This window comes from Drosophila montana, unplaced genomic scaffold (genome assembly GCF_035044405.1).
Source record: "Drosophila montana isolate Dmon_TW-CO22-7 unplaced genomic scaffold, ASM3504440v1 contig_1083_1, whole genome shotgun sequence".
Classification (NCBI taxonomy): Eukaryota; Metazoa; Arthropoda; class Insecta; order Diptera; family Drosophilidae; genus Drosophila; species Drosophila montana.
Genome location: NW_026996074.1, coordinates 386,607 through 409,120, shown reverse-complemented (window position 1 = coordinate 409,120; position 22,514 = coordinate 386,607). Strand labels below are relative to the sequence as shown.

General features: G+C 41.4%; 1 protein-coding gene and 1 long non-coding RNA gene across 2 annotated transcripts; one reads left to right on the top strand and one right to left on the bottom strand.

Annotated features, from left to right (window-relative positions):
* Positions 1 to 11,980: 11,980 nt before the first annotated feature.
* Positions 11,981 to 14,699, top strand: LOC135437723 (probable cytochrome P450 12e1, mitochondrial). The gene is made up of 6 exons (XM_064695817.1): positions 11,981 to 12,104; positions 12,176 to 12,284; positions 12,417 to 12,660; positions 12,720 to 12,836; positions 12,895 to 13,348; positions 13,407 to 14,699. Exons 1-6 carry the CDS (start codon positions 12,027 to 12,029, stop codon positions 13,992 to 13,994), a joined length of 1,590 nt encoding a protein of 529 aa, XP_064551887.1. The 5' UTR covers positions 11,981 to 12,026; the 3' UTR covers positions 13,995 to 14,699.
* Positions 14,700 to 21,420: 6,721 nt separating this feature from the next.
* Positions 21,421 to 22,285, bottom strand: LOC135434545 (uncharacterized). Its single transcript, XR_010437257.1, has 2 exons — positions 21,691 to 22,285; positions 21,421 to 21,638 (listed from the first exon to the last, which is right to left on the bottom strand). It is a non-coding gene; the product is annotated as an uncharacterized LOC135434545 (long non-coding RNA).
* Positions 22,286 to 22,514: the final 229 nt, after the last annotated feature.

Below are 22,514 nucleotides of genomic sequence, written 5' to 3'. Positions count from 1 at the left end.
GCATGTGGGTATCTGCGCTTGTTTTTTGATGTTGTCTTAAATTGCTGCAATATTTTGGCACTTTGAGGTAGAAGAAGAAGCAGCCGCCTTTCCAGTTGCGAAACGTTGCAAGATGCTTTAATTAATTAATTGGCATGCCAGACAGACGTAGCTTACCCAGTAGCTGCCGCTGGACTGGGTAGCTGGGGCTGTGGCAGCAGCAGAAGTAGCAGAAGTGGAACCATCAACTAGAGGATGACTGACAACTTAATTGGCTCTCTTTGAAAAACTTGCCATTAACAAGCCGAAGTCGCTTGCAGAGCACAACAGGCATTCATATATGTAGCTGCGTGTATCTCGATATGCAGACCAGAAATATGTATGTTTGATTGTATCAGCGTTGAATTAAAGCGACCCAAAAATTTTGCTAGGAAACCGGAGTATTTGCTGCCGCTGATTGACTTAAAGCAAAAGTTTTCAAAATGCCAGCAACTGTGCAACAACTGCCACACGCCCCGCTGACGCGCCTTTTATGCCGTTGGCCACGGCCAGGTTAAGGGCTGCAAGTGACGCGCTAAGCCGAAACGAAACTGCAAATTCTCCTAACATAAAAGATCTAGAAAAATTTATGAGCACTCAAGTTGATTCAATTTAAAATTGTGCCCCCTGCCCAGACCTGTCCAGGCAGCCTCCGCAGCCAGGCGCAGCAGCAGAGGTAGCCACAAAATGTGACGCTGGGGTTTTTTTTAATTAGGCTAAGCCCGTGCCTAAAGCCAAGTTACCAACTGTGCCTGGTTGCTAATTGTGCAAGCGTTGCGGATGGTGGAGCTGGAGGAGCGGCTCTGGTCCTGAGCACTGTTTCCGCTGCTAGGGTAGCTCTGGTCAGGTCACAGGTCGGGCTGTAAACAATGCAAAACTTTTTGGCCTGCTGGTGTTGTTGTTGTCGGACTTTGCTTTCAGAAAATAATCACGAGAACAGCCGCTGCAACAGCAGTACGTAAAAATAACAAAAATAATAACAAAAACATAATGCAGCGTGAGGAAGTTTTGCGCCTTTTCAAGTGGCATCAATTTTGACATTCACCTGCAGCGTAGCAAAGTTTTCGAAGCCTCCTCGCTCCTAGCTGGCTGGCTTCTCTTAAGCCGATTCTAGAATGAAGTTGGGCAGTTATTTTATATGCGCTGACTGCTAGCCCACAAACACACACACACACACCAGTTTGCTTTAAATCCTATTGCAAATGCTGCAAAACTTTTTTGATATACAAAATCAGAGAAGCGCCTTGGCGTATGCAATGGAAAAATTATAAAACTCAGAGCGGCCAGGATGTGTCCGGATGTGTGTCTACAAAAATAACAATTACTTGTATGTGGGAATGAGTGCATCTGTGTGTGTGAGAAAGTTTTTTAGCGCAATGGCACGGAAGTTGCAGGCGGTTCCTGTTGGGGGGTGGGCGAGGGGCCATCACTGGAATCACTAGAAAAGTGCAAAAGCTCGACCGGAGCATTAAAGATGCCATAACTGAGTGTTTGTTGTTGTAAATGTTGGTGTTGTTGTTGTTGTTATTGTTGTTGCTGCCTTGTGTGCCGGCCGTCAAAACTTTGCTAAGTAAAACCTCATGTGCATCTAATTAAAAATATAAAAAGTTTATTTTAAAGCCGCCAAAGAAAACTTTGTCTCCAACGGAAGCGAGTTTGTGTGTGTGTGTGCATGTTGTTTATGCTGGCAGGAAGCGGGCGGTGCTACTGAGTGCTGTGGAATATTCAAAAGTTGTTGGCATGTTTATCAGAATGAATGTGAATAAGGGATTTTTGCAAATGAGCTTCAAATTGGCATAACTTTGTGTACAGTGAACTTTTGCAAATTCGCATGTTTAATTAGCTCTTTTTCCAGTTTCTTGCCGCTTTTTGCAATAAGATATGGACATGCTAATGCATAGGTATGATTCTCTGCAAGTGACTTTAAGACATGACGAAGCACCCTATATGAAGAACCTGCGCAGCAACAGGGCTTCTCATTAAGTGTTTGAGGTACACCATTTAAGAGGATATCAATTATTAGACTTACTTCAAAATGCTAAATACTTGTTTAATGGTCTATGCAACTCCAGCAGCAGTAGCTGCACAGAAAACCCATTTTGATGGGCGCAGCTACATGCACAATGGGTAGGGTACGAGTAGAGGCCCTTAGCTACAAGTCGAGAGCTTAATGTTTTGCTTGTGTCACACACAAAATGCTAAGCGGCAGCAACAGCAGTGAAAACGAAAAATTTTGGCTGCCAACTAACCAGACCCAGACCCGGACCCGGCCACAGTTCCGTTCCCGTTCCTAGTTAAAATCCAAAACCAGATCCCCGTAGTCGTGCCCAGAAAATGGCTGCACTGACAGCCACAGCAGCAGCCAGTTTGAGTGACTGCCTCTGAATTCGACTTGTGCGTCTCCGGACGGTCCAGATGTCATTAATGCAACTAGCATCTCACAGTTGGGAGTCACCTTAACCCCCGACAAACCGGAATGCTTTGCATGGACGCATGTGATATGAGCTCGTCCCCTGGTTTCATTTTTATCTTCGCCCCCATCCTCTGCCTCTCACTCACTCCTTGCTAACCCTTCGCCGCGAGCAAAAAGGGGCAGCAAAAAATAACAAACGAGCACAACATGAGCTGAAAATAAGATTTTTGAGTCATTTCGTTTTGTTGCGTTTATGTTGGCTGGCGCTTGTGTTGCGGCTGCCTCGAGTCCTTGCTGCAGCCTGTGCTGTCGTCGTCATAGTCGTCTGGCTGCCTCTCTGCCTGGCTGCCTGGTTGGCTGTTTGGCTGGCTGTTTGCCTGACTCTGTGCTTCACTGGCTGATGTATTCATGAAATCGTGTGATTAATGGCTCGCACAACATTTGCACACACTACCCGGCCATGGGCAACGCCAGTTTGAGCTTCCTCTCCGGCTCTCCAGCTCTTCAGCTCTCTTGTTGCAGCTTTGGCTGGTGGTTTGGCTGCTGTTACAGCTACCACTGCTCGACATGCGGCGTATCTGTCTGAGTGCAGATAAACATGCCAGTCCCCAACACCGCAAGGCCCAATCTCACCCAGCAAATGCTGCGCATGCAAAACGAGCAAAGAGCACGAACTGCGAGCTGCGAGATGCGAGCTGTGAGTTGCGACATACAACGAAGGCAGCAGGATGCAAAGCGAACGATGGCGACTTTGGTCACCAAAATTTTCCGGCTTTGCGCGTTTCGCTGCCATTTTATCTGAGCTGCATGAGGCGATGAAATTAACAAACATCCTGGCGCGCTGGCGAAAACAAAAATGCGTCGTAATTAAAGCGAATTTAATTGCTTTATCCTTACAGAGCTATGTATACACAACACAGCAAAACCGACAACGATACACCTCGCACCCACAACCACACCCACAGACTCTGCCTATAACTATGCCATAATCTTTGACACTTTTATTGCGGCTCTAAAAGTTATTAACTTGATTTAATAAGCAACTCGGACAACAATAACAACAACAATAACAAGCGCGGCTTCTAAGCATATTAGAGTTTTATCTTAAACTTTGAAACCCTAAGAATTTGATCTTGCCCTGGCATTCGGAACGTGGCTTTAATTAACTCATTTTTCATTGAAATCGCCCCGCGGCATAGCAGAGAGGTGGCAGAGCTTAGCTTATCTTATTGTCCTGGAACTGGAGTACAAACGCCGTAGCCTGCTTGCGGCCGCTCCAGCGCCCATCAGTCATACATGGCCCAAGCCTTTGTCTGAATTTCTATTGCGAAACGCTGATAAGACGACGACGAGCCTAGATTCATGTCAAGGAATTGGGTAGTGGGGTCAGCTGCTCCTGGGCTTATCGGTTGGCATTTGAATCTGAAACTGAAATTGACTTTAGATTGCGACATGAAATTATGCGCTAGTGCGTTCCCAAAGGCTTAGCGAATTCCGCATGCCCTCCATTGATTTGGCAAACCAAGAACTAAATACAAAGCGCCGCATTTTCAATTATGTAGACTGTAATTTACTTTATGGACTTATCTGGCAAAACAGCAATGTCGTTTGTAACATTAAGCATAATTTTATGATGGCCCGCAACTTGAAGTGAAAGTCCTATAAAGCGTCTACTGACAGCGGCAACGATGCCTCCCTAGGGCTGTGTCAAGAAAACAGCAACAACATTAACAACGCCAACGGCTACTGAGGCGAATGAAGCTAAAGCAAAGTTGTTTTACTTTTAATCAAGTTGGATGTTGAAGTTTTTGCATGCCTTGGTCCTTGGTAGCGTTAACGTCTTGACAATGTCTGTCATTTTGTTGGGTCAAAGGTAAATACGTACAGACCGCAGCAGACTTTAAGCCAGACGCTTTTTATGGCCAAACAAAACCCCAAAATTACAGATTTAATTTTATTTCATTGCACTTTTGTTCGGTTGCAAGAAAATTGTTTCTTTATATTGTGTAAGGATCGGACGCTTTCCTTGGCCGGATGAATTCGGCTTTTGTGTATCTTTCATTTGAAATCCAAAAAACTACTGGTAAAAATTTGCAATTGAAATTGAGTTTAACATAGCTTGTATTGTAGCTGAGTCAACTGAGAAAAAAATTAATCAAGAAAATGTCGCAACAGCTTGTCGATAAAGTCTGTAAATACAGCTATACTTATCAAAGCCTCTGAAGGATATGGTAGATATAGGATTTAACTATTTTTTCTTTACATTTAGCTGGGATCTCTTCAGTTTTAGGGGCTGTAAATTTCATTAAAACTGTATTCATTATGCACCTACAATTTGTATTTTACATACATATACGGGCTCCAACCGAAACTTGCTAACGAACCGATTTTCGGTCGAGAAGTGTCCACAAAACTACCGACATTTGTTGTAGGTACATACATACATTTGTGGGTCTGACAAAGTGGTCTGTCTCCGAAAATCGGACTCCATGCATTCGTTTTGGGACGTGTCGTCTATGTAAATAAATAACCGAATTCATATTATTAAAAATGAAGGTCAAGCATCAAAATTCCGTTAATGATTATATTTTAAATTGCTTGGCTTTTTAAAGATCGCTGCAACAAAAAAAAATTAACCCCTTCCTTTGCTTTAATTGAGGAACCGATATGGAGATAATTTTCCAAGAATTTGTACATCACTGCAGAGATTTTATGTGTTTGCCTTGGTGAGTGTTCAGAATATAGAGCCTGCAAACGACGATGTCTCAATAATATACATAAGCACCAAATGCAAAGCTGAAAAAAGCAAACCCAAAATCAAAGTCATTTACAACCTCAGTGAGCAACGTAATAAACGAAAGACCTGGGGGGACGCGTTTCGTGGCATAATATTTGTAATCAAACGCAGTCATAATAATCAACTCGTAAAAAACAAATCCATTTTCGCGCTTCAATGAACGCCAAGAGGATGGCAAGAGTCAGACTACAGCAACAGCAGTAAAAACAATAATAGTAATGGCATCGGGCAACAACATTTTTACACCTTTTGCAGTAGCAGCAGAAGTCGCAGCCAGAAAGGATCAAGGATAACGGCAACAACGATGCTGACATTCGATAATAATAAAGACCATCTTTGTTTTAGCCAAAAAAAAATAAAAATGGAACAAGTGAAAAACCAACATGGCCATAAAAAACAAATAGCTCAATGACTCAGGCTGAGTTTTATGAGCTGTGGAGTCTAGATGGAAAAGCTTGAGATCTATAAAGAAACAACCTGTAAATTTCTGTGTGGTTTATTTAACATTTGGAGAGGCGTTGACAAATCTGTGACTGTACCCATTACAGCCATTAAATGGATGTAAAAATCAAACAGTAAATGCTGTAAATTATAATGTAATAGAAAAATAATAAGCGAGAGTTCAACTCATCGCAAGGATAATATCGTAAAATCGGGACGCTCGTAAAATTTGCCAGGAAGCGTCAAATGAAAAGCCCGGCGCTAGTTTTCACACCAAGCAGCCAAAAGGAACGGCTTGCAGTGTGCCACGGGGTGGAGACCCCATGGATTGGTGTGGGTGGCTGGGAGCTGGCATCATTACACTTGAGTGTTTTACAACTTCCGTTAAGTTCGCCGGGGCTATAAAGCGTAATCTTCATGTTTTTATTACAAGGATGGTCGCCAGCGCGCCCTGCTTGCCAGGCAGCTGTGTTGTCAATGGAGCATCGAGGACATCAAATTGACAGCTCCTTGGAGTCGTAAAATTTTGCGGACTACTGTTGCGTACATATGTTGATGATGATGGCACTGGTGCTGGGTCTAACTGGCATTGGGGTAATGATTGTCACCGGTTAAACAATTAAATTGAGGTTAGAATGAAACATAAAAAGCGTATAAAAAGGCTATAAACCCGAGCAGACAAAGCGACGGCCAGCGATGCGAACCCCGACAATGTCGTCAACGCATCGTAAACGCTTTAAGCTACAGTTTATTTTCATTTCGAAAGGATAACAACCAAAACATGACCTGTATGCGATCTGTGGTCTCGTAAAACTTGGTGATAAGACACTCGCCGTTGGTAATGATAATAAAATTATAATTTAGCCTCGACATATGCTGCCCCAAAGTGTCTATGATGTCGGGATTCTCTGGGTCTAGTATTGTTTCTGTTTATGGCCCTCCCTCCCCGAAAGCACTTCAGTTTGGCATTTCTCTTTTAAGGCTCGATGCCATGTGAGAAATTGTAAATTGCGCTAATAAGCATTTAAAATTAACTAAATGCCCGACTCGTCGGGCCAAACTTGATGGCTTGGCCCTGGTTCTGGGTCGGGTGCTGTTTCATGGTCTGGTTCTGGGAATGTGCGGATTGCTTGTTCGCTGGGTTATGAAATGTGCAAAGTCGTTTTGCGGCTTAAAGTGGATAAGAGATGCGTCTTTCATGTTCCTTTCGGGCAGTAAACGCTCTGGACATGTTTTTGATAGCAAGTTCTCAAGCCAATCGTAATGGATTGGCCATTTCACTTGGTTGTTGAATTCGCCATTTGGCAATTGATAGTCTTAAGAGATTACAATGGCATGCCACTGCAATTAACAGGAGTATTAGTTGGATGCTTGCATCGTATGGAATTTATTGCAAACTAATATTGCAAATGGAAATTACAGAAATGGTTAAATGTCCTTTTTTTTTTTTTTTAATATTTCTTCCGTTTACTTTGCGCTGGAATCGATCAGTGCCTTCTGATCTCTACCAAGCGAAAAATTAATATTGGTTTATAGTTACTATAATGTAATTTATGTAGTATTTACAGTGATGTTATTTACATTCTTAAATAATACGCCTCGTGGGTAGGTCGTCGGGGTGTAACCTTCGGAGGCGCCTCTCGTTGGTGGAATCAGCCAGGGCCCTGGCGGCCGCGTTCGGGTGCAAGGTTAAATGCCCAAACCAGAGTTGGCCATTATCATTTCTTAAACAAACCTTTCAGTTAAACATCTAAGAGTGCTCTAGTCGGGCTTGCTTGACTACGAGATACCCAGAGTTACCTTGCTTTTTCCATACATGCATATACAAAGACACACACACACACTATCAAGCCGCTCCACATTATTGGAATGCATTTGTGATTAATTTCGGTGCTTATTGATCGATCCTTCGGGGCATAAATTGACATTTAAAGGCGTGTATGTATATACCAAGTCACGAAGTTTTATTCAACTTTGTGAGAAATAAGGTTAACTGTGAAATATTCCTAATCTTTGTAAGCTTAACGAGAGAGTTTTTTAGTTATGCCTCAAAACGAAGTGTGAAAACAGATTTTTATCGATATTTATAACTTGGTACGAGATATCGATAAAAATTATAAACTGGCGTATGATATAGGAGAATATTTCATAATTAGGTTTCAAGTCTCAAGTTTTTGGCTAAATCGACTCAGCCCGTCGGCCAGCTATATGAATATGCTTTATGCGGTCGGAGATGTTTCCTTTTGCCTGTTCCATACATTTTTACAAAACAATTACACTTATTGAACTCTTTTTAGGGTAAAAAAATAAACATTTTATTTATTTTAATTTCTGCAATGAAATGTCGTAGTCTCCCGGCGTAGTTGAGTCTTCTTGGCTTTACTTAAGCATTAATCAATGCAAAAAATAGCTGTGGATGAAAGCATGCAGGTAGACTGAACTTGTGGAGGTCTACAAATTGAAGATTGCAACGTGCTCTGTAAAAATTATTTGAACATTAGTAAAACGTAGCTGAGCAAAGATTCCTTAAAAGATTTCCTAATGCTAACGTCCTTGGCGGAAAGATGTGGTGGGTGAAGTTTTGGGTTCAAACTAATTTGCAATTATCTATACAAAAATTCTCATTAATAAAACTATACATAAGAACGTAATAAACGCGCATTTTAGCTATTTTGAAAAATATGTAACTGTAAGTAGATTAACATCTATGATATTTTTTTGTTTGGCATGATAACTATTTTATTTAAAATCTGTCTTGCGTTGACAATTATTAAATTTTTTGAAGGGTACATGACTGGGTGTGTTTCACTTGTAGTGATTTCTCATTGTAAATAATGTGTGGTGGGTGCGGGTGTAATTAAATTAAGTGATCTGGTCCATTGGAAGATCCAGGGCAATGCCCGGGAACACCACATATGTGTTAAGAGTAGTTTTTAAATTATAAATAAATATAAAATATACATTATTTAAGGAATCATTGTATGGAGATCAGATAAGTTGAAATATTTCAATTTTATTATTAATGCTTATATCCCACAAATTTTCCATTTTGTATCAAATCCCCTCGTTTCTGTCAGGTTCGTGAAAAAAGTTTTTAAAATATAGTTCGATTCTATTTTCGGAGATGCTGTTCTTTTTATAAACAATTCGAATTTCGGGTTCCTTACTTATAGCAAAGTGCATATGAATTAAGGCTCGCAATCCGTATTAAATATGTTTGATCTCTAATATATTTTAAAAATATAAATATTATATTATATAAATATTAAATATGGCTTAGAATCATGCTAACATAAATATATAAGTTTTGAAACATGCAGCTTTGGGTAAAATTCTAATTTCTGCTCGACTTGCAGAATACGGCAATGAGCAGAAACACTCACACGCACTTGGCCACATACACACCCCCATAAAGAGACGATTACTTCCGCCATTTTCTATGATGAATTGCTACTTTTGCTTAACATACACAAGCCCACACACATAGACATTCATTCACATACCCATTAGGCAACAGAGAGGAGATGCGCAGACATCCATCCAGATCCCGGGACCCAAGGCAGTTAGCGACACAGACTCACATAAACATATATACAAAAGCAGAATCCCTGTATCTGTGGATACACATTTATCCAGTCGTCGACGGCGTTGACAGAGCCAACGGCAGCAGAAAAAGCGCAGGACGAAAAGAACGCCACACTGGCAATGTAAAGCAGGTGAACTCGAGGCAAGCTGCGCAGCCTTGTTGGTGTTGTTAGTGTTGCTGCTGCTGTAGCTGGCAGCAATTGGTGGCAAAACACTGAAAGGACACAGGAAGTGCACTTTGCCAGCATACTCACAAGCACACACACACACACACCCAGTATATATATACAGATACAGGACACCCTTGCCGTCATTGGGGTGCTTTGCCGTTTATTTATGCCTGGCAATCATAAAGCGCGCCCCAAACGCACGCATACACACAAAGACCCGTAAGAGAGAGTGCAGGTTATGGCTTTCTATAACTCAGGTTCTGTTGTCGTGCCGCCTCTTTCTGGCCAACGGCAACCGCTGCGTCTGCTGCTGATGTATTCCATACAAATTGCAAGTTTTAGTGCTTTTATTTTTCGGCACTCTCCGGCAAAAGAATCATCCATCAATGGCATTACGGCAAGGACAGAAGCCAGCAAGCAGACGCGAATGTTTTTTGAGTGCTGCTGACGTTTTTGTGTCGCAGACGCAGACGCACCCAATGCCCAACGGGGCCGGCAGCAGGACACAGAGGATAACAACCCCCTTTAGCTGAGGCATGCGGCGAAATTTGTAAATTTTTCGCTGCAAAACAAAAAGAAAAGTTCGTTGCTGACATGAGAAGGGGGCAGACATTAATGCTTCTCTTTCTCACTCTCACTCTCTCTTTCTCTCCCTCCCTCGCGCTCTCGCTCTCTTTCTCCAACAGGCTGATGCTGTCGCTCAGTGCTTGTGCTGCGTTTTGTAGAATAATAGCATAAAATATTGTTGTCCTTGAACAATTTACTTTTATTTTATTTTTATTGCCTACATTGCGGAGTTGCCTCTGTCCCTTGCTGCATATGTGTGCTGGGTGTGCGTGTGAGTGTGTGTATGCGTTTGTGTTTTTGTGTTTGCTATGGTGTCTGCATTGTTGTTAGTGTCGTGCCGCGTTTTTGGCTTCATTAAATTTATGTTGCAACGAACCATGCCCCCTTTTATGCCGCCGCCCCCGCGGCACCGTTCCGGGCCTAGTTGCACGTGCCGCGTTGCCGTAAAACAGATCGTAAAAGTTTATTACTTGCGGCTTTTTGTTTGTATGTGTGTCGCGGATACTGTTGTTGTTGCTTTTGCTGTTGTTGTTGTCGTTGTCGTTGTCGTTGTCGTTGTAGCTCCTGCCGCCGTTGTCGCTGTCAGCTGTCAAATTGAATTTGTTTATATTGCCAACAGCAGAAGCAGCGATGCCGTCGAGCCCGTTAAGGCCACAGCCGCCAGTCAGCTCCAACAGGTTTCATTTTCACTTGCCGGAAATCATTGCGTCATGCTGATATTTTGTATTTTAACGCCCAACGGCACCGCCCCATTTCCCGCTCGGGCTGTCATGCTCAGCTTTGTGTTTAGGCTGCGAAGTCGATTTTTGTTGGTTTAGGTCAGTTAGTTTTTGGCTTTGACAGCTCAAAGTCGAGGTCAACTTTTGTATGCCCATCATCAGTTGGCGTGTCTGTGGCTGCTGTCTGTATGGGTGTGTGTTAGTGTATGTCGGTGTGTGCTCATATTTATGTGCCCGCTGTACGAGACGCGTCCCAATGCCCAAAGCGACGTGCCCTTGTCAGTGGCCAAACATAAAAAATCGATTTTATTATAGCCGTTTGTCTGCTATCGTATATAGATTTTCTGTCAGCTGCGATATTGCCTTTTGTCTGACTGGCAAAGCTCTGCCAGTGACAGGCTTAAATTTTGCCCGTTTCTCTTGTTTAGGTATTTTTAAAGCCTGAAAGTGAAAAGTGAAACGGTGCGTATGCATAATATGGGGAATTCAGAATGCTTCGAAAAACAAATATAGTGGAATTCGTGGAATTCGTGGATAAATTTTCATGCAAGTGAATAGATGCAAGCACACAGATAATAAATATAAATATATAAATAAACATAAATAATAAGCACCAGATTATTTTTTCTAACACAAATGCATATTAAGACAAAGGCGATATTTATCTGTGTTAAATTGCAAAATAATTAGCTAAAAATACTACAACTCTGAAATGGGTATCCTTGATTTTTTTACACTTGAATTTGGTAGGACTAAATGGGTCCTAATAGGTCACTAAATCTCTGGAAATACCTCTAAAGAGGTTCGTAAATGTAGGTTGCGTTAAATCATGAAGATTAATGGATCAAATCAGACTGAGCAACTAGATAAATAGAAAAACGTTCTACTAAGAACCATGTTTCTATCATTTTTTTATACCAAACGCATTGGAAATGTTTAAAAAGTTTTTAATTTTTGCTGAAAATGTGTGTAACAGGCTTAGTTAATCAATTCATTGAAATAGACATTCTTGTATATCATACGCAGAACAAATTTATAACAAATAAAGCAAAGAGTACCAATGTATCAACATAGTTTGTAGATCAGAGCTTTTAAAGCTTTATTCAATAAATTAGTTTGTTACGAAAAAAGTAGCAAAGCGACGAAAAATATAATAACTGAGAGTAAGAACAGCTAATCAAATCGCATCACGATGGGAGAACGAAAGCTTGCAAAAGCTCGCTCAGCACGATATCTTAATACAAGGCGAGGGAAATAATTTATAAAACATATAGTCAAATACTGTACATTGAACATTGAGAGCTTCAGTAGACAAAATGTTGTCGAGGCAGTTGTGTGGGCCCCAAAAGCTATGTGTTCGATTTCTTCAAACTGAGAGGGCGTTCGCTACCAAGGCGAGTACAAGCAAATATAAGAAAATCCATAATTTTTACCCGAACTTGTATTTTATTCATAATGTTATTAGCAAGGCATAGCAGCTGCAGTAGATGCCACGCCTTTGGACCAAGCCAAGCCCTTCTCGGAGCTACCCGGTCCCAGTAAATTCAACTTGTTTTGTTCTTTTTTGCCAGGCGGTAAGAGATCTAAAGCTTTTTCTTAGTATTCTTCTCTTTATTTACCTATTTTGTATACTACGCTCTCTTTCGCTATCTCGATTGCTCACTTTTTTTTTGTACATTTGTTTATAATCAATGACCAATCCACAGGTCGCTATAAGAATGTTCCGGTGCATGATATGTTTTTGGATATGAAGAATCGCTATGGAGACATTTTTCGCATGCCCGGTCTCGCCGGATCTGATCTTGTGGTTACCATGAATCCTGTTGATTATGAGACGGTCTTCCGCAACGAAGGACAGTTTCCCTATCGGCTTAGCTTCGAAACATTTGAGTATTTCAAGAAGGTCCACAGACGCGATTTATTTGAGGGTGTCGATGGTCTTACTTCAGGGTAAGTTATACGAAAATACTTCTTTGCAGTAATTGAGATATCTGTGGATTGATGTACAGCAACGGACCTGCTTGGGGCAAGATGAGAACGGCTGTTAATCCGATTCTGTTGCAACCGCGCAATGCCAAGTTATACATAAACAATCTGCTGAGGGTCAATGATGAGTTTCTGGAGCGGTAAATCGATACTCCAAATGGTGTAAATCTGACTGTTAGCTGGAATTTCTATTTGCAGCATTCGAGCGATAAAAAATCCAGAAACTCAAGAGATGCCTGCTGACTTTGGAGAAGATATTCGCCGTTTAATCCTAGAGTCCATTGCTTCTGTGGCGCTAAACACGCGCCTCGGATTGTTGAGTGAGAACCGGGAGAGTGAGGAGGCGAAGCAATTGATCAATGCATTGGAAAACATTCTTGATCTGAGCTTTCAGCTTAACTTGATGCCACCGATTTGGAAGTATCTGCCAATGCCCAAGTTTAAAAAGCTAATAGCTTCCCTCGATACTATCGCAGATATTTGTTATAGCCACATACAACAGGCGCTGCAGCGCATCGAAGAGGATGCCAGGGCTGGACGTTTTGGCAATGAGTCAGGTCAAGAAACGAGTATATTGGAGAAACTGGCCCGATTCGATCGCAAGACAGCGGTGATTATTGCCATGGATTTGTTCTTTGCCGGCGTGGATCCAGTTAGTAATCGATATAAATCTCTTTGGAGAATAGATAATATTCCAGTTTTACTTATAGACTCTTGTCAGTCTGACCGGTATTCTCCTTTGCCTGGCCAAAAATCCTGCACAGCAGGCACGTTTACTAGACGAGATAAAGGGTGTGCTGCCTGATAAGAACTCATCATTGACTATGGACAATATGTCACATTTGCCCTATCTGCGTGCCTGCATCAAGGAGGGCATCCGTATGTATCCTATTGGCCCCGGTACTTTGCGCCGCATGCCCTGCGATGTGGTCTTAAGTGGCTATCGTGTGGTAGCCGGTACGGATGTGGCCAATGCTGCCAACTACCAGATGGCCAACATGGAGCAGTTTGTGCCGCGAGTCCGCGATTTTCTACCCGAGCGCTGGCTACGTGATGAGTCCCACTCGAACCTTGTGGGTGATACGGCCACACCCTTCATGTATCTACCCTTTGGTTTTGGACCGCGCGCCTGCGCAGGCAAGCGCATTGTCGACATGATTTTGGAGATTGCCGTTGCCAGGCTGGTGCGGAATTTTGAAGTCGGCTTCGATTATCCGATTGAGAACGCTTTTAAGACAGAGTTCTTTGTAAAACCAAACATACCCTTCAAGTTCAAGCTTGTGGAGCGTTCTGTGTAATTTCTATATATATAAATGTATGGTAATGAAACCTTCAAGATATAGCGAAGGAACGCAGCTCCTTCAAAACGAGTAAACGACTTTCGAGGGTTCTGGGCGGCCGCATGTGTTCTTGCTCAAGTATCCTCTTCAGCTAAGCATTACAGCAACAACAGCAGCTACTTGACTCAATTGATATTGGTCGCTGTCCCACAGCATACCGACAGCTCCTGTGGGTGTGTGAAGTGCACTTGTCTGGGCCCGCAAAGGAACAAACACTTGACTGCTTCGAATATGTCTATGGCGTAGCGAATCATGGGGTCTGCTGCTTGAGTAGCATCTGTAACAACTATCTCAACTGTAGCTAGGAATCAAATACCTCATTGATGAGTGCCCGCTCCATTTTTTTGTGAGTAGAAATTATGTTTTAAAGCACATTGCCATATAAAAGCTATACTTTGAGAACATTTAAATTGAGTTCCGATGAAGCAACCATTAAAGTGGGATCCATCTAGCCTGTTTAAAAATTCAAACTATTAGAATGTATCCTTTTCTATCAGTTAATGTTACTAAAAAAGTATTTCTAGAACGTTCATATTCAGGGATAGCTCCCTGTTCCAGACATTTGATCAAAAACGTGTCTATAGAAAATGTATTAAATTAAATCAATGAGTACATTGAAAAGCATAATTGTGCCAACTGACTATAAATAATACATATCTAAAATTTTTGCCAGTTTTCGTTTTATTGGATTGATCGATAATTTGTGTTTTATTATGGAGTACAAGTCAAGAAAGAATAAAATAATTGTTCGAATTTACAAATAGGAAAATCCTGTAGGTTTTCATATTTCAATAGAGCAGTAACAATGCTTATGTAACAAACAACTGAATCGTTTGCTGATTCGGAAAAATAATTTCGAAAAATTAAATCTCACGAAGTTCTTTGACTCATATTTTTTGTCAGGTTTGCAAAAAAACTAGCCCCAAAAACTTACACTCGAGGGGTCTCTTTTTTATACCCTGAACCCTGATGTATGCTACAGGCAAAAGGAAGCATCACCATAAACAGCTAAGTCGATCTATCCATGTCCGCCTGTCTGTACGTCTGTCCGTCCGTTCATCCGTCCGTCCGTTCGCCCGTATGACGCAAGAATCTCATAACCTATAAGAACTAGAGGCTTCAAATGTGTAGGTCCTCTTAGTACCTGATAACGAAATTCTGTTCTATGAGCAAATCTCTTAAATTGTATGGGCTAGAGTCACCCAACTTGACATGTAGCTTTCTGAATAGTATATATCACCACCTCCTCGCCTGCACCACATGGCTATAAAATTTGTATTGCTAACTAATTTAATGCAATTGTCTTTCGGTTAAGAAACACAAAATTATTAAAGAAAATGTGTTTTGCCTGCCCCCGTGTTTTCGCCAGCAATAGCAAATTGCAAGACATGTACAGATTAAGATTGTATTGCTTTCTGTGCTGTTTGTATATGCTGCTATTTTATTTCGTTTTTTCTCTTCTATGGGTGTTGAGTAGAGGCGGTGGCATGTAGTGTGGTCTGAAAGAGCTCGCACCCGATCAGGAAACTATTTTTTTTTTAAATTTATTTTTATTACTGTTAAAGCCAACGAGCAAACGAGTGTTGGTAGAGAGGGTTTAGGGTATCCCCTAGCAGGAACTCCCGACTACAGTCTCTTACTTGCTTTATTATTATTTCTTGCGTCATATAATATACGGCATACTTTTGGGCTGCCTTAAAAAGGGTTTGTGACTTGCATGCGATCGCGTAGATCAGCATCATGATGGTCCCATTGGAATCCTCTTCCTACATAAGTCGATTTTTGGCGAAATAGATTCTTCTTTTCCGTTAGGATGTCGTCAATTCTCTGCTCCGTCCAGAACTATCAGGATTTATCGCCCCTTATTCCTACCTACGAGAACAACAGATGACGCTATGCACAATTCTTTTCGTGTACTATGCAAAAGAATACAATAGTTTGTATCACGTCTTCTCCATCAAACTTTCTCTCGCCCTAATAAAATCATTGCTTTCAGGATGCCTTCGGGATCCCACTGACCACCAGTAGGGGCATAGCTTGCCGGGCAGGCTATAAATTTTCCCCCACTGATTTCCGATCACTATCTCTTTATCCTGTCTACTAAACACTCTATATTGGTGATTAACGCATAGCCCATACCGTAAGAGCTAGGAAGCTGAAATTTGTACTGTAGTTAGCTTTTGTAGGTGCACGTTAAGACGGGGTTTTGGGAAATTCCACCCGCAAGTGTGGAAAAATCGCTAAAAACGTATGTATGAAACTAAATTTTAACACGAAACGTCACCCATCAAATCTTTCACCCCCATTTCCACCAAGGAGGAATGCATTTTTCGAAAAGTCTGAAACACCCCACAAATCAATTTGAAAGAAGATCTTTAAAGAGGATTTTAAGGCCGATCGGATGGTAAAGAAAAAAGTTTTATACACGATATTCGCGATTTTTCCACACATACAGGCGGAATTTCCCGAAACCCCGTCTTACCGTGCACCTTCATCATATAAGGTAACTACAGTGATTTCAGCTTCCTAGCTTTTACGGTATAGGCTGTGCGTTGATCACCAATCAGTCAGTCAAGCAGTCGGTCAGGACAAACAGTTTTATAGATAGAGATGTGGAGTAGAACAGCTCACTTTGTAATGTTTTTTAAAATTATCAGAAGGGTTTCACAATGGTTAATGCATACCAACATTGAAGAGATTCTGGGACTTAGTTACTTCTTAGACTAGTAAGGACAGAGTTGCCTAGACAGTTAATTAATTGATTTGTACGAATAAATATTATTTCAAGCATTTTTATACCCTGAACCCATTAAAAATGGTTAAAAAGGTTATAATGTATTTGTGGTATAATGTATTTAACAGGCAGAAGGAAGCATCTCCGACCCTATAAAGTATATATATTCTTGATCAGCATCAATAGCCGAGTCGATCTAGCCATGTCCGTCTGTCTGTCCGTCCGTCCGTCCGACCGTTCGTCCGTATGTATGAACGCAAGGATCTCAAAACCTATAAGAGACGTGAAATTTTAGCTGTAGGTCCTACTAGTGCCCGCGCAAATCAAGTTTGTTTCCGATATTCGATAACTTGCCCGTTTCCAATTAATCGATAAAAATTTAAATCGAAATCGTGTTTTTTGAGCAATTTTGGTAAATAATATGAGCTAGAGTCACCAAACTTGATATGTTGCTTCTAGAATATTATATATATATCAAGTATCTTTCATTTTTTTCCTATCGCCACCTCCCCGCTACCACAACAAAGCTATAAATCAAGTTAATAATCCATCTTGTATTCCCTACTAGTTTAAGACACAATTTATATGTAATTGACTTTTTAAGAATACACAAATATTCTATGGCACAATAAGATGTACTGTCGAAAATTTCATTAAGATCGGTTAAGAAATACAGAAGTTATTAAATAAAGCATGTTATTGCTGGCCTCGAGTTTGGGGCAGCAAGCGCGAATTCCAAGAATTTCTGTAAACATGTACACACACATTCATGCGCGTCGGCTTTGAATTCTATCAGCGAGCTGCATTTGGTGTTGAATAAGAGGGTTCAGGGTATCCCCTAGTCGGGAGCTCCCGACTAGAACCTCTAACTTGTTCTACATTTATTTAAGGAATAAAAGTACGACGTTGAGGAAATACAAACACTGTCTAATAATGGCCTTGGGTTGAAACCAGGATCCTTTTTGCAAAGATGCGTGGGTCGCTTAAGCAGCTTATGTACCGAGGACTGCTTTTAATAATAATATTTTTTCTTTTTAGTCAAATTTCGTTTGCGTCTATGTGGTTAAGCAACAAATCAAATACATTTATTAAAGGGTCATTTGGTATTTCTCATTGGACTTTGTAAAGAATTCATCGAGTTTTTGCGCTCTTTTCACTTCGTTATCAGGACAACAAATAAATGCGCTGGCATAAATAATGCAAAAGTATTCATTTTGACATCGAATATACATAGTAGCATTGCCCATCTATGTTTGCTGCTGGATCTTGCCACCTTTTCTGTAACCCGGGGACCTTGTTGTTGTTGCTGGCTGGCTGTACGAGTGCTGGGCGGAACTTGGACGGTCCGGATCTTATCTTTGTGCACTCCGCCGTTGCCATCGCATCGAAGCTCTCGTATGTCCTGCATTTTATGCTTCTTTCTGTTGGAGTCGTCGTCTTGTGCATTATTAAAACTATGTTCTCTGATGGCGCCAGTCTTGGTGAACCTCTTCCGAGGAGCCTCTATCCAGCGAAGCGCCAGCACTTGAAATGTCAATGCTGGCCGTTGCAGTGCATAAAGTTTTATCATGTCCTGCACAAGTGAGCGGGCAGAATGGGGGGGTGTTTCTCTGTCACGATGCTTGTGGGTTCTGAACTTTGCCCAGGACGATGGCAGACAAACAAAATGAATGGAATTCATTATTGGACGGGTAGCTCTTAAAGCTGCTACGGCTAAATTGAAAATGCATGTCAAATATCGCACACAAATCACGGCCGTGCTCCAAAACAGCAGCGCAGCTTGCTTGCTGCAAGTTTTGTTGCCTGCTTTTAGGCGGGGTGGCATGCATTTGCACTTTATGACATGCAGCCCTCATAAACTGAGCAATTAGACATGTCCGGCATATACACGCATACATATAGAGACATGCGTGCATATTGGGCTGTGCAACAACATCTTGACAATTGGAATTTGGTTTTCGCAGTGAGCTTTGAACGGCCATCAAGGCCCGTTGCTGCTGCTCGAGCCTGTGACATGACATGGCCGTCCATTGCCGAGCTGCCAATTTGCAGTGGGCAACAGGACGGGCGTGGCAAACGGACCACGTCTAATGATGGTACACATAACCTGCCTGTCTGCCGCCTTCAGCCTGTGCACGCCCACGACCACGGCTAGCGTCTCGTCCTGGTAGTGGTACTGCTACTGGTTGTGTCCCTGGTTCCCATGCAAGTGTCATGTCACAACGCACTCGGTTTGCCTGTCAATTTCGCAGCTGGGCGTGTCTGTGCATGGGTACGAGCATGACTTGAGCCCCAGAGCCAGGCATTAGCATGTAAAAGGCAAAGTTTAGAGGAAAAAATATAACACAACATTGCAGCGCAGGACAATCAGTAGACAGACTACGACGACGACGACGACGACTTCGACGACGATGACGATGACTACCCCCATCCAGTCACACCCAGCCTGTGACCCGCCCTGACAGGCGTCCATGATTAATGGTTGTCAATGGCATGCTGTTGTTGTTCTTGTTGTCGTTGCTGCTGCTGTATCCTGACTTGGCTGCATATAAAAAGTAATTTTGTTATTTTAAGAAAGCGCCCAGGACTAAGGCTCAATGCCGGCTTTCGGTTTTGCAGGAAATTGATTCTCCGTCGCATGCGGCGCACTTTTTTCCAGGCCGTTGCCGCAGGAATTTCCCAACTGGCTGCCAGACTCGCAATTTCGCAACCTTTTGCACCCCGTCAAGAAACTGTGCTGGTTGCTTGAACTTCCCCACTCCGAGGTGTTCCCCCAAGCATCCGCCAAGCGCGTCGACTGTGCTAATGGCATTGGCAATGGAGCAGCAGGCGTAGAAAGCAACAAATTTAATTTATTATTTCGAAAAGTAAAGCATTTCTAATCGAATTGTATTCTAAATACGCCACGCACACGAAATTGAGAAATTGAAAAATTGTCCCCGATTGTACAACCTCTCTAGTTGTTGTTGTTGTAAAATATCGCTTGGCTGCGTATTAGTTGAGAAAAATTTAAATTCTTTGTTTGCCTTGTCTACATTACAGTTTGCTGGGGAAATTGCGGTTATCAGATTGTTGACATTAATGATGTGTCTGTGTGAGTGTGAGTGTCCAAGTGTTGGTTTTGAGAGTATTGATTATGGTGCTTCATGAGCGAGTACTACTTTTAAGGTAAAAGAGTAATATTATATGCAAAACATATTTTCATTAAACTGAAAAACAGATTGGAATATAATGTTCATAGTGCGCATATAGTTTACTTAAAAACCAACAAAATGATGTCCTATATTTACCCTTGTAGAATGTATTATAATTTTGTCGTTAAATATGTAACGCTTAGAAACGTTATATATAAAGTATTTATATTCCCGATCAGTTTCAAAATCTGAGTCGATATAGCCATGTTCGTCTGTCTTTTTCTATGCGAACTAGTCTCAGCTTTAAAGCTATCGTCTAGAAACTTTGCAGAAGTGCCTCTTTCTGTTGCATGCAGTATATGCATATGTCGGAACCGGCTAGACCGGACCACTATATCATATAGCTGCCATAGGAACGATCGGTCGACAAGTAGATTCTTGTATGAAAAACTTTTTTTGTTTATCAAGATGTCTTGACCAAACTCGGCATTTATTGGTTTCACTACTAAATATATACAGAATCTTAACAACATCGCACAACTATATCATATAGATGCCATAGAAAAGGTATGTCGAACAATAGACATTATTTACGAGCTTCACCATTGTCACACATCTGCAGAGCGGAAATGCATACTAGGGTTTTCGGCGTGCCAAAGAAATCCTGGTTTTCTGGTTAAAATGTATCCCATGGCTAATGGTTCTTTCCACATATTGTTCAGTCATATTTGAATACGATCTCTCTGAGTAGTGGCAACTTCCCAGAAAATGCCGGGTATTCATCTTTCTTTAGGTTAAGTAGGCAATATTTGATGCCGACTTTAATTCACCACACGACAGCGGGAGCTGTCAAAATGCAACATATTCTTATAGCTGGCGCTATTATTCCTCGACTTCCACTATGTAACTTTAACTTCCACTTTATTGCACGGTTAAATTCACATTATTAGCAAGTTCTAAGCCGCAACCTTACATAAGACTTGTTAGCTCGATATTCGAAAATATATATTTCTCTGGTTTTTTTGTTTTTCGAAATGCATATGTTTAGATTATTTTACTTTTGGTAAAGTATTTTTGCTACTCAGTTTGCTATTTTATGTTATTTTTTACTCCAATCGGTTTTCGGCGTATATTAGTATTAAGTGTATTAAATATAATTCAAAGCTTCTTAAGATTCTAAGTTGTAATTGTAAGGTGTAATATATGCTTAATTTTATCTATTACCAATATGAATGCGAACAATAGATGTGCGATTTAATGTTTAATATCCAGGCACTTGTCTGTATTTAACTCAAAATGAGAGAATATATTGCCCAAAAAGTCAATAATAATTGTATAAGTATTATGATCCAATATTTTTAATGGTCTACTACTACGGTACGGATTCCTGTAGGCCATGGCTGTTGTTAAGCCCCGATGTATTTAATCTAAAAAGCCTTTCACTTTGTGTTATATCATTTCTCACCCGCATAATATCATCTTAAGCGGGGACGACAATGGTAACTGTGCTCCACTGTTTTGTATATGTATGTGTATGAGAGTACACATATATTTTTATTAATTTTCCAAATGAATTCCTGCAACGGCGAAAGGACAGACACAATGCCAGACACCAAACAACGCTGTCAGAAAATAACAAAAAAGGATACAACAAAATTGGGGAAAATGGGGGCCATTTGGTGGAATCTCATGGCTGAAATCGGCCAAAAGCTGGAGATGCCGGCTTTTTGGTAACTGTTGGCGACATTATTACGTTACACACTTTACGCAATAAATGTGCTCTTACGTCATGGTGGCCCCTTCTTGCGAACCGCTTCTTCTCCCACTCAAACTCCTGCTTTTCAAAGTCGGGCAAAACAAAGCGGAATGCCTTGCATGCTGGGTATATGGCTGCCATCATTGTTATGTGAATGTGACGACTTTTTGACTTCCGTTCCGCTGATGTGTTTCCGTTTCCTGTTTTATGCAGAGCTCATGTGCTTTGTTGCCTTTTTTATATGTCACTAACGAAATACACATAACAAGGATAATATCAACAGCAGCAGCAGCAGCAGCTGTTGCAACGACAGCAGGAAGAAGAACACGGCCTGACAATTTTACGCCAAGTTGATTTGCAGCCGACAACTCGGTTGCTCTTCCACGGAGCGAACTGTTTTCTGTGCATCCTCAACTTCCTTTTTATGTTATTTTAATTTTATGTTATTGTTATGACACAATGAAAATAAAATTGAATTGACACTGAAGCATCTCGACAATGCCTGTACGCCCCGATCCCGCCCAGCTTTCTGATAAGTAAGACTCTTAACGAAACTGGGTGTGTGTGTGACAGTTGTCGGTGACGTTTTTATTGCCCGGTCACAGGATATTCAAATGGGCCATAAGTGCGGTTAAAGCGCTTCGTTCGCTTGGCCAAATCCCAATCGCAAGAACTTTCAATTTTCGATGCTGCCAGCTGACGGCGTGACCTATTCACAGCCCGGTGTAACCCTCGAGTCCTTGGCTGACAATCTTATTTGTCGCGCAGGTTCAAAACAATATCATAAAGTAATTTATATGCCAGCACTTGGACCAGAGGCATGGGCGTGGCTCTGATGATATATGGGGGAAATG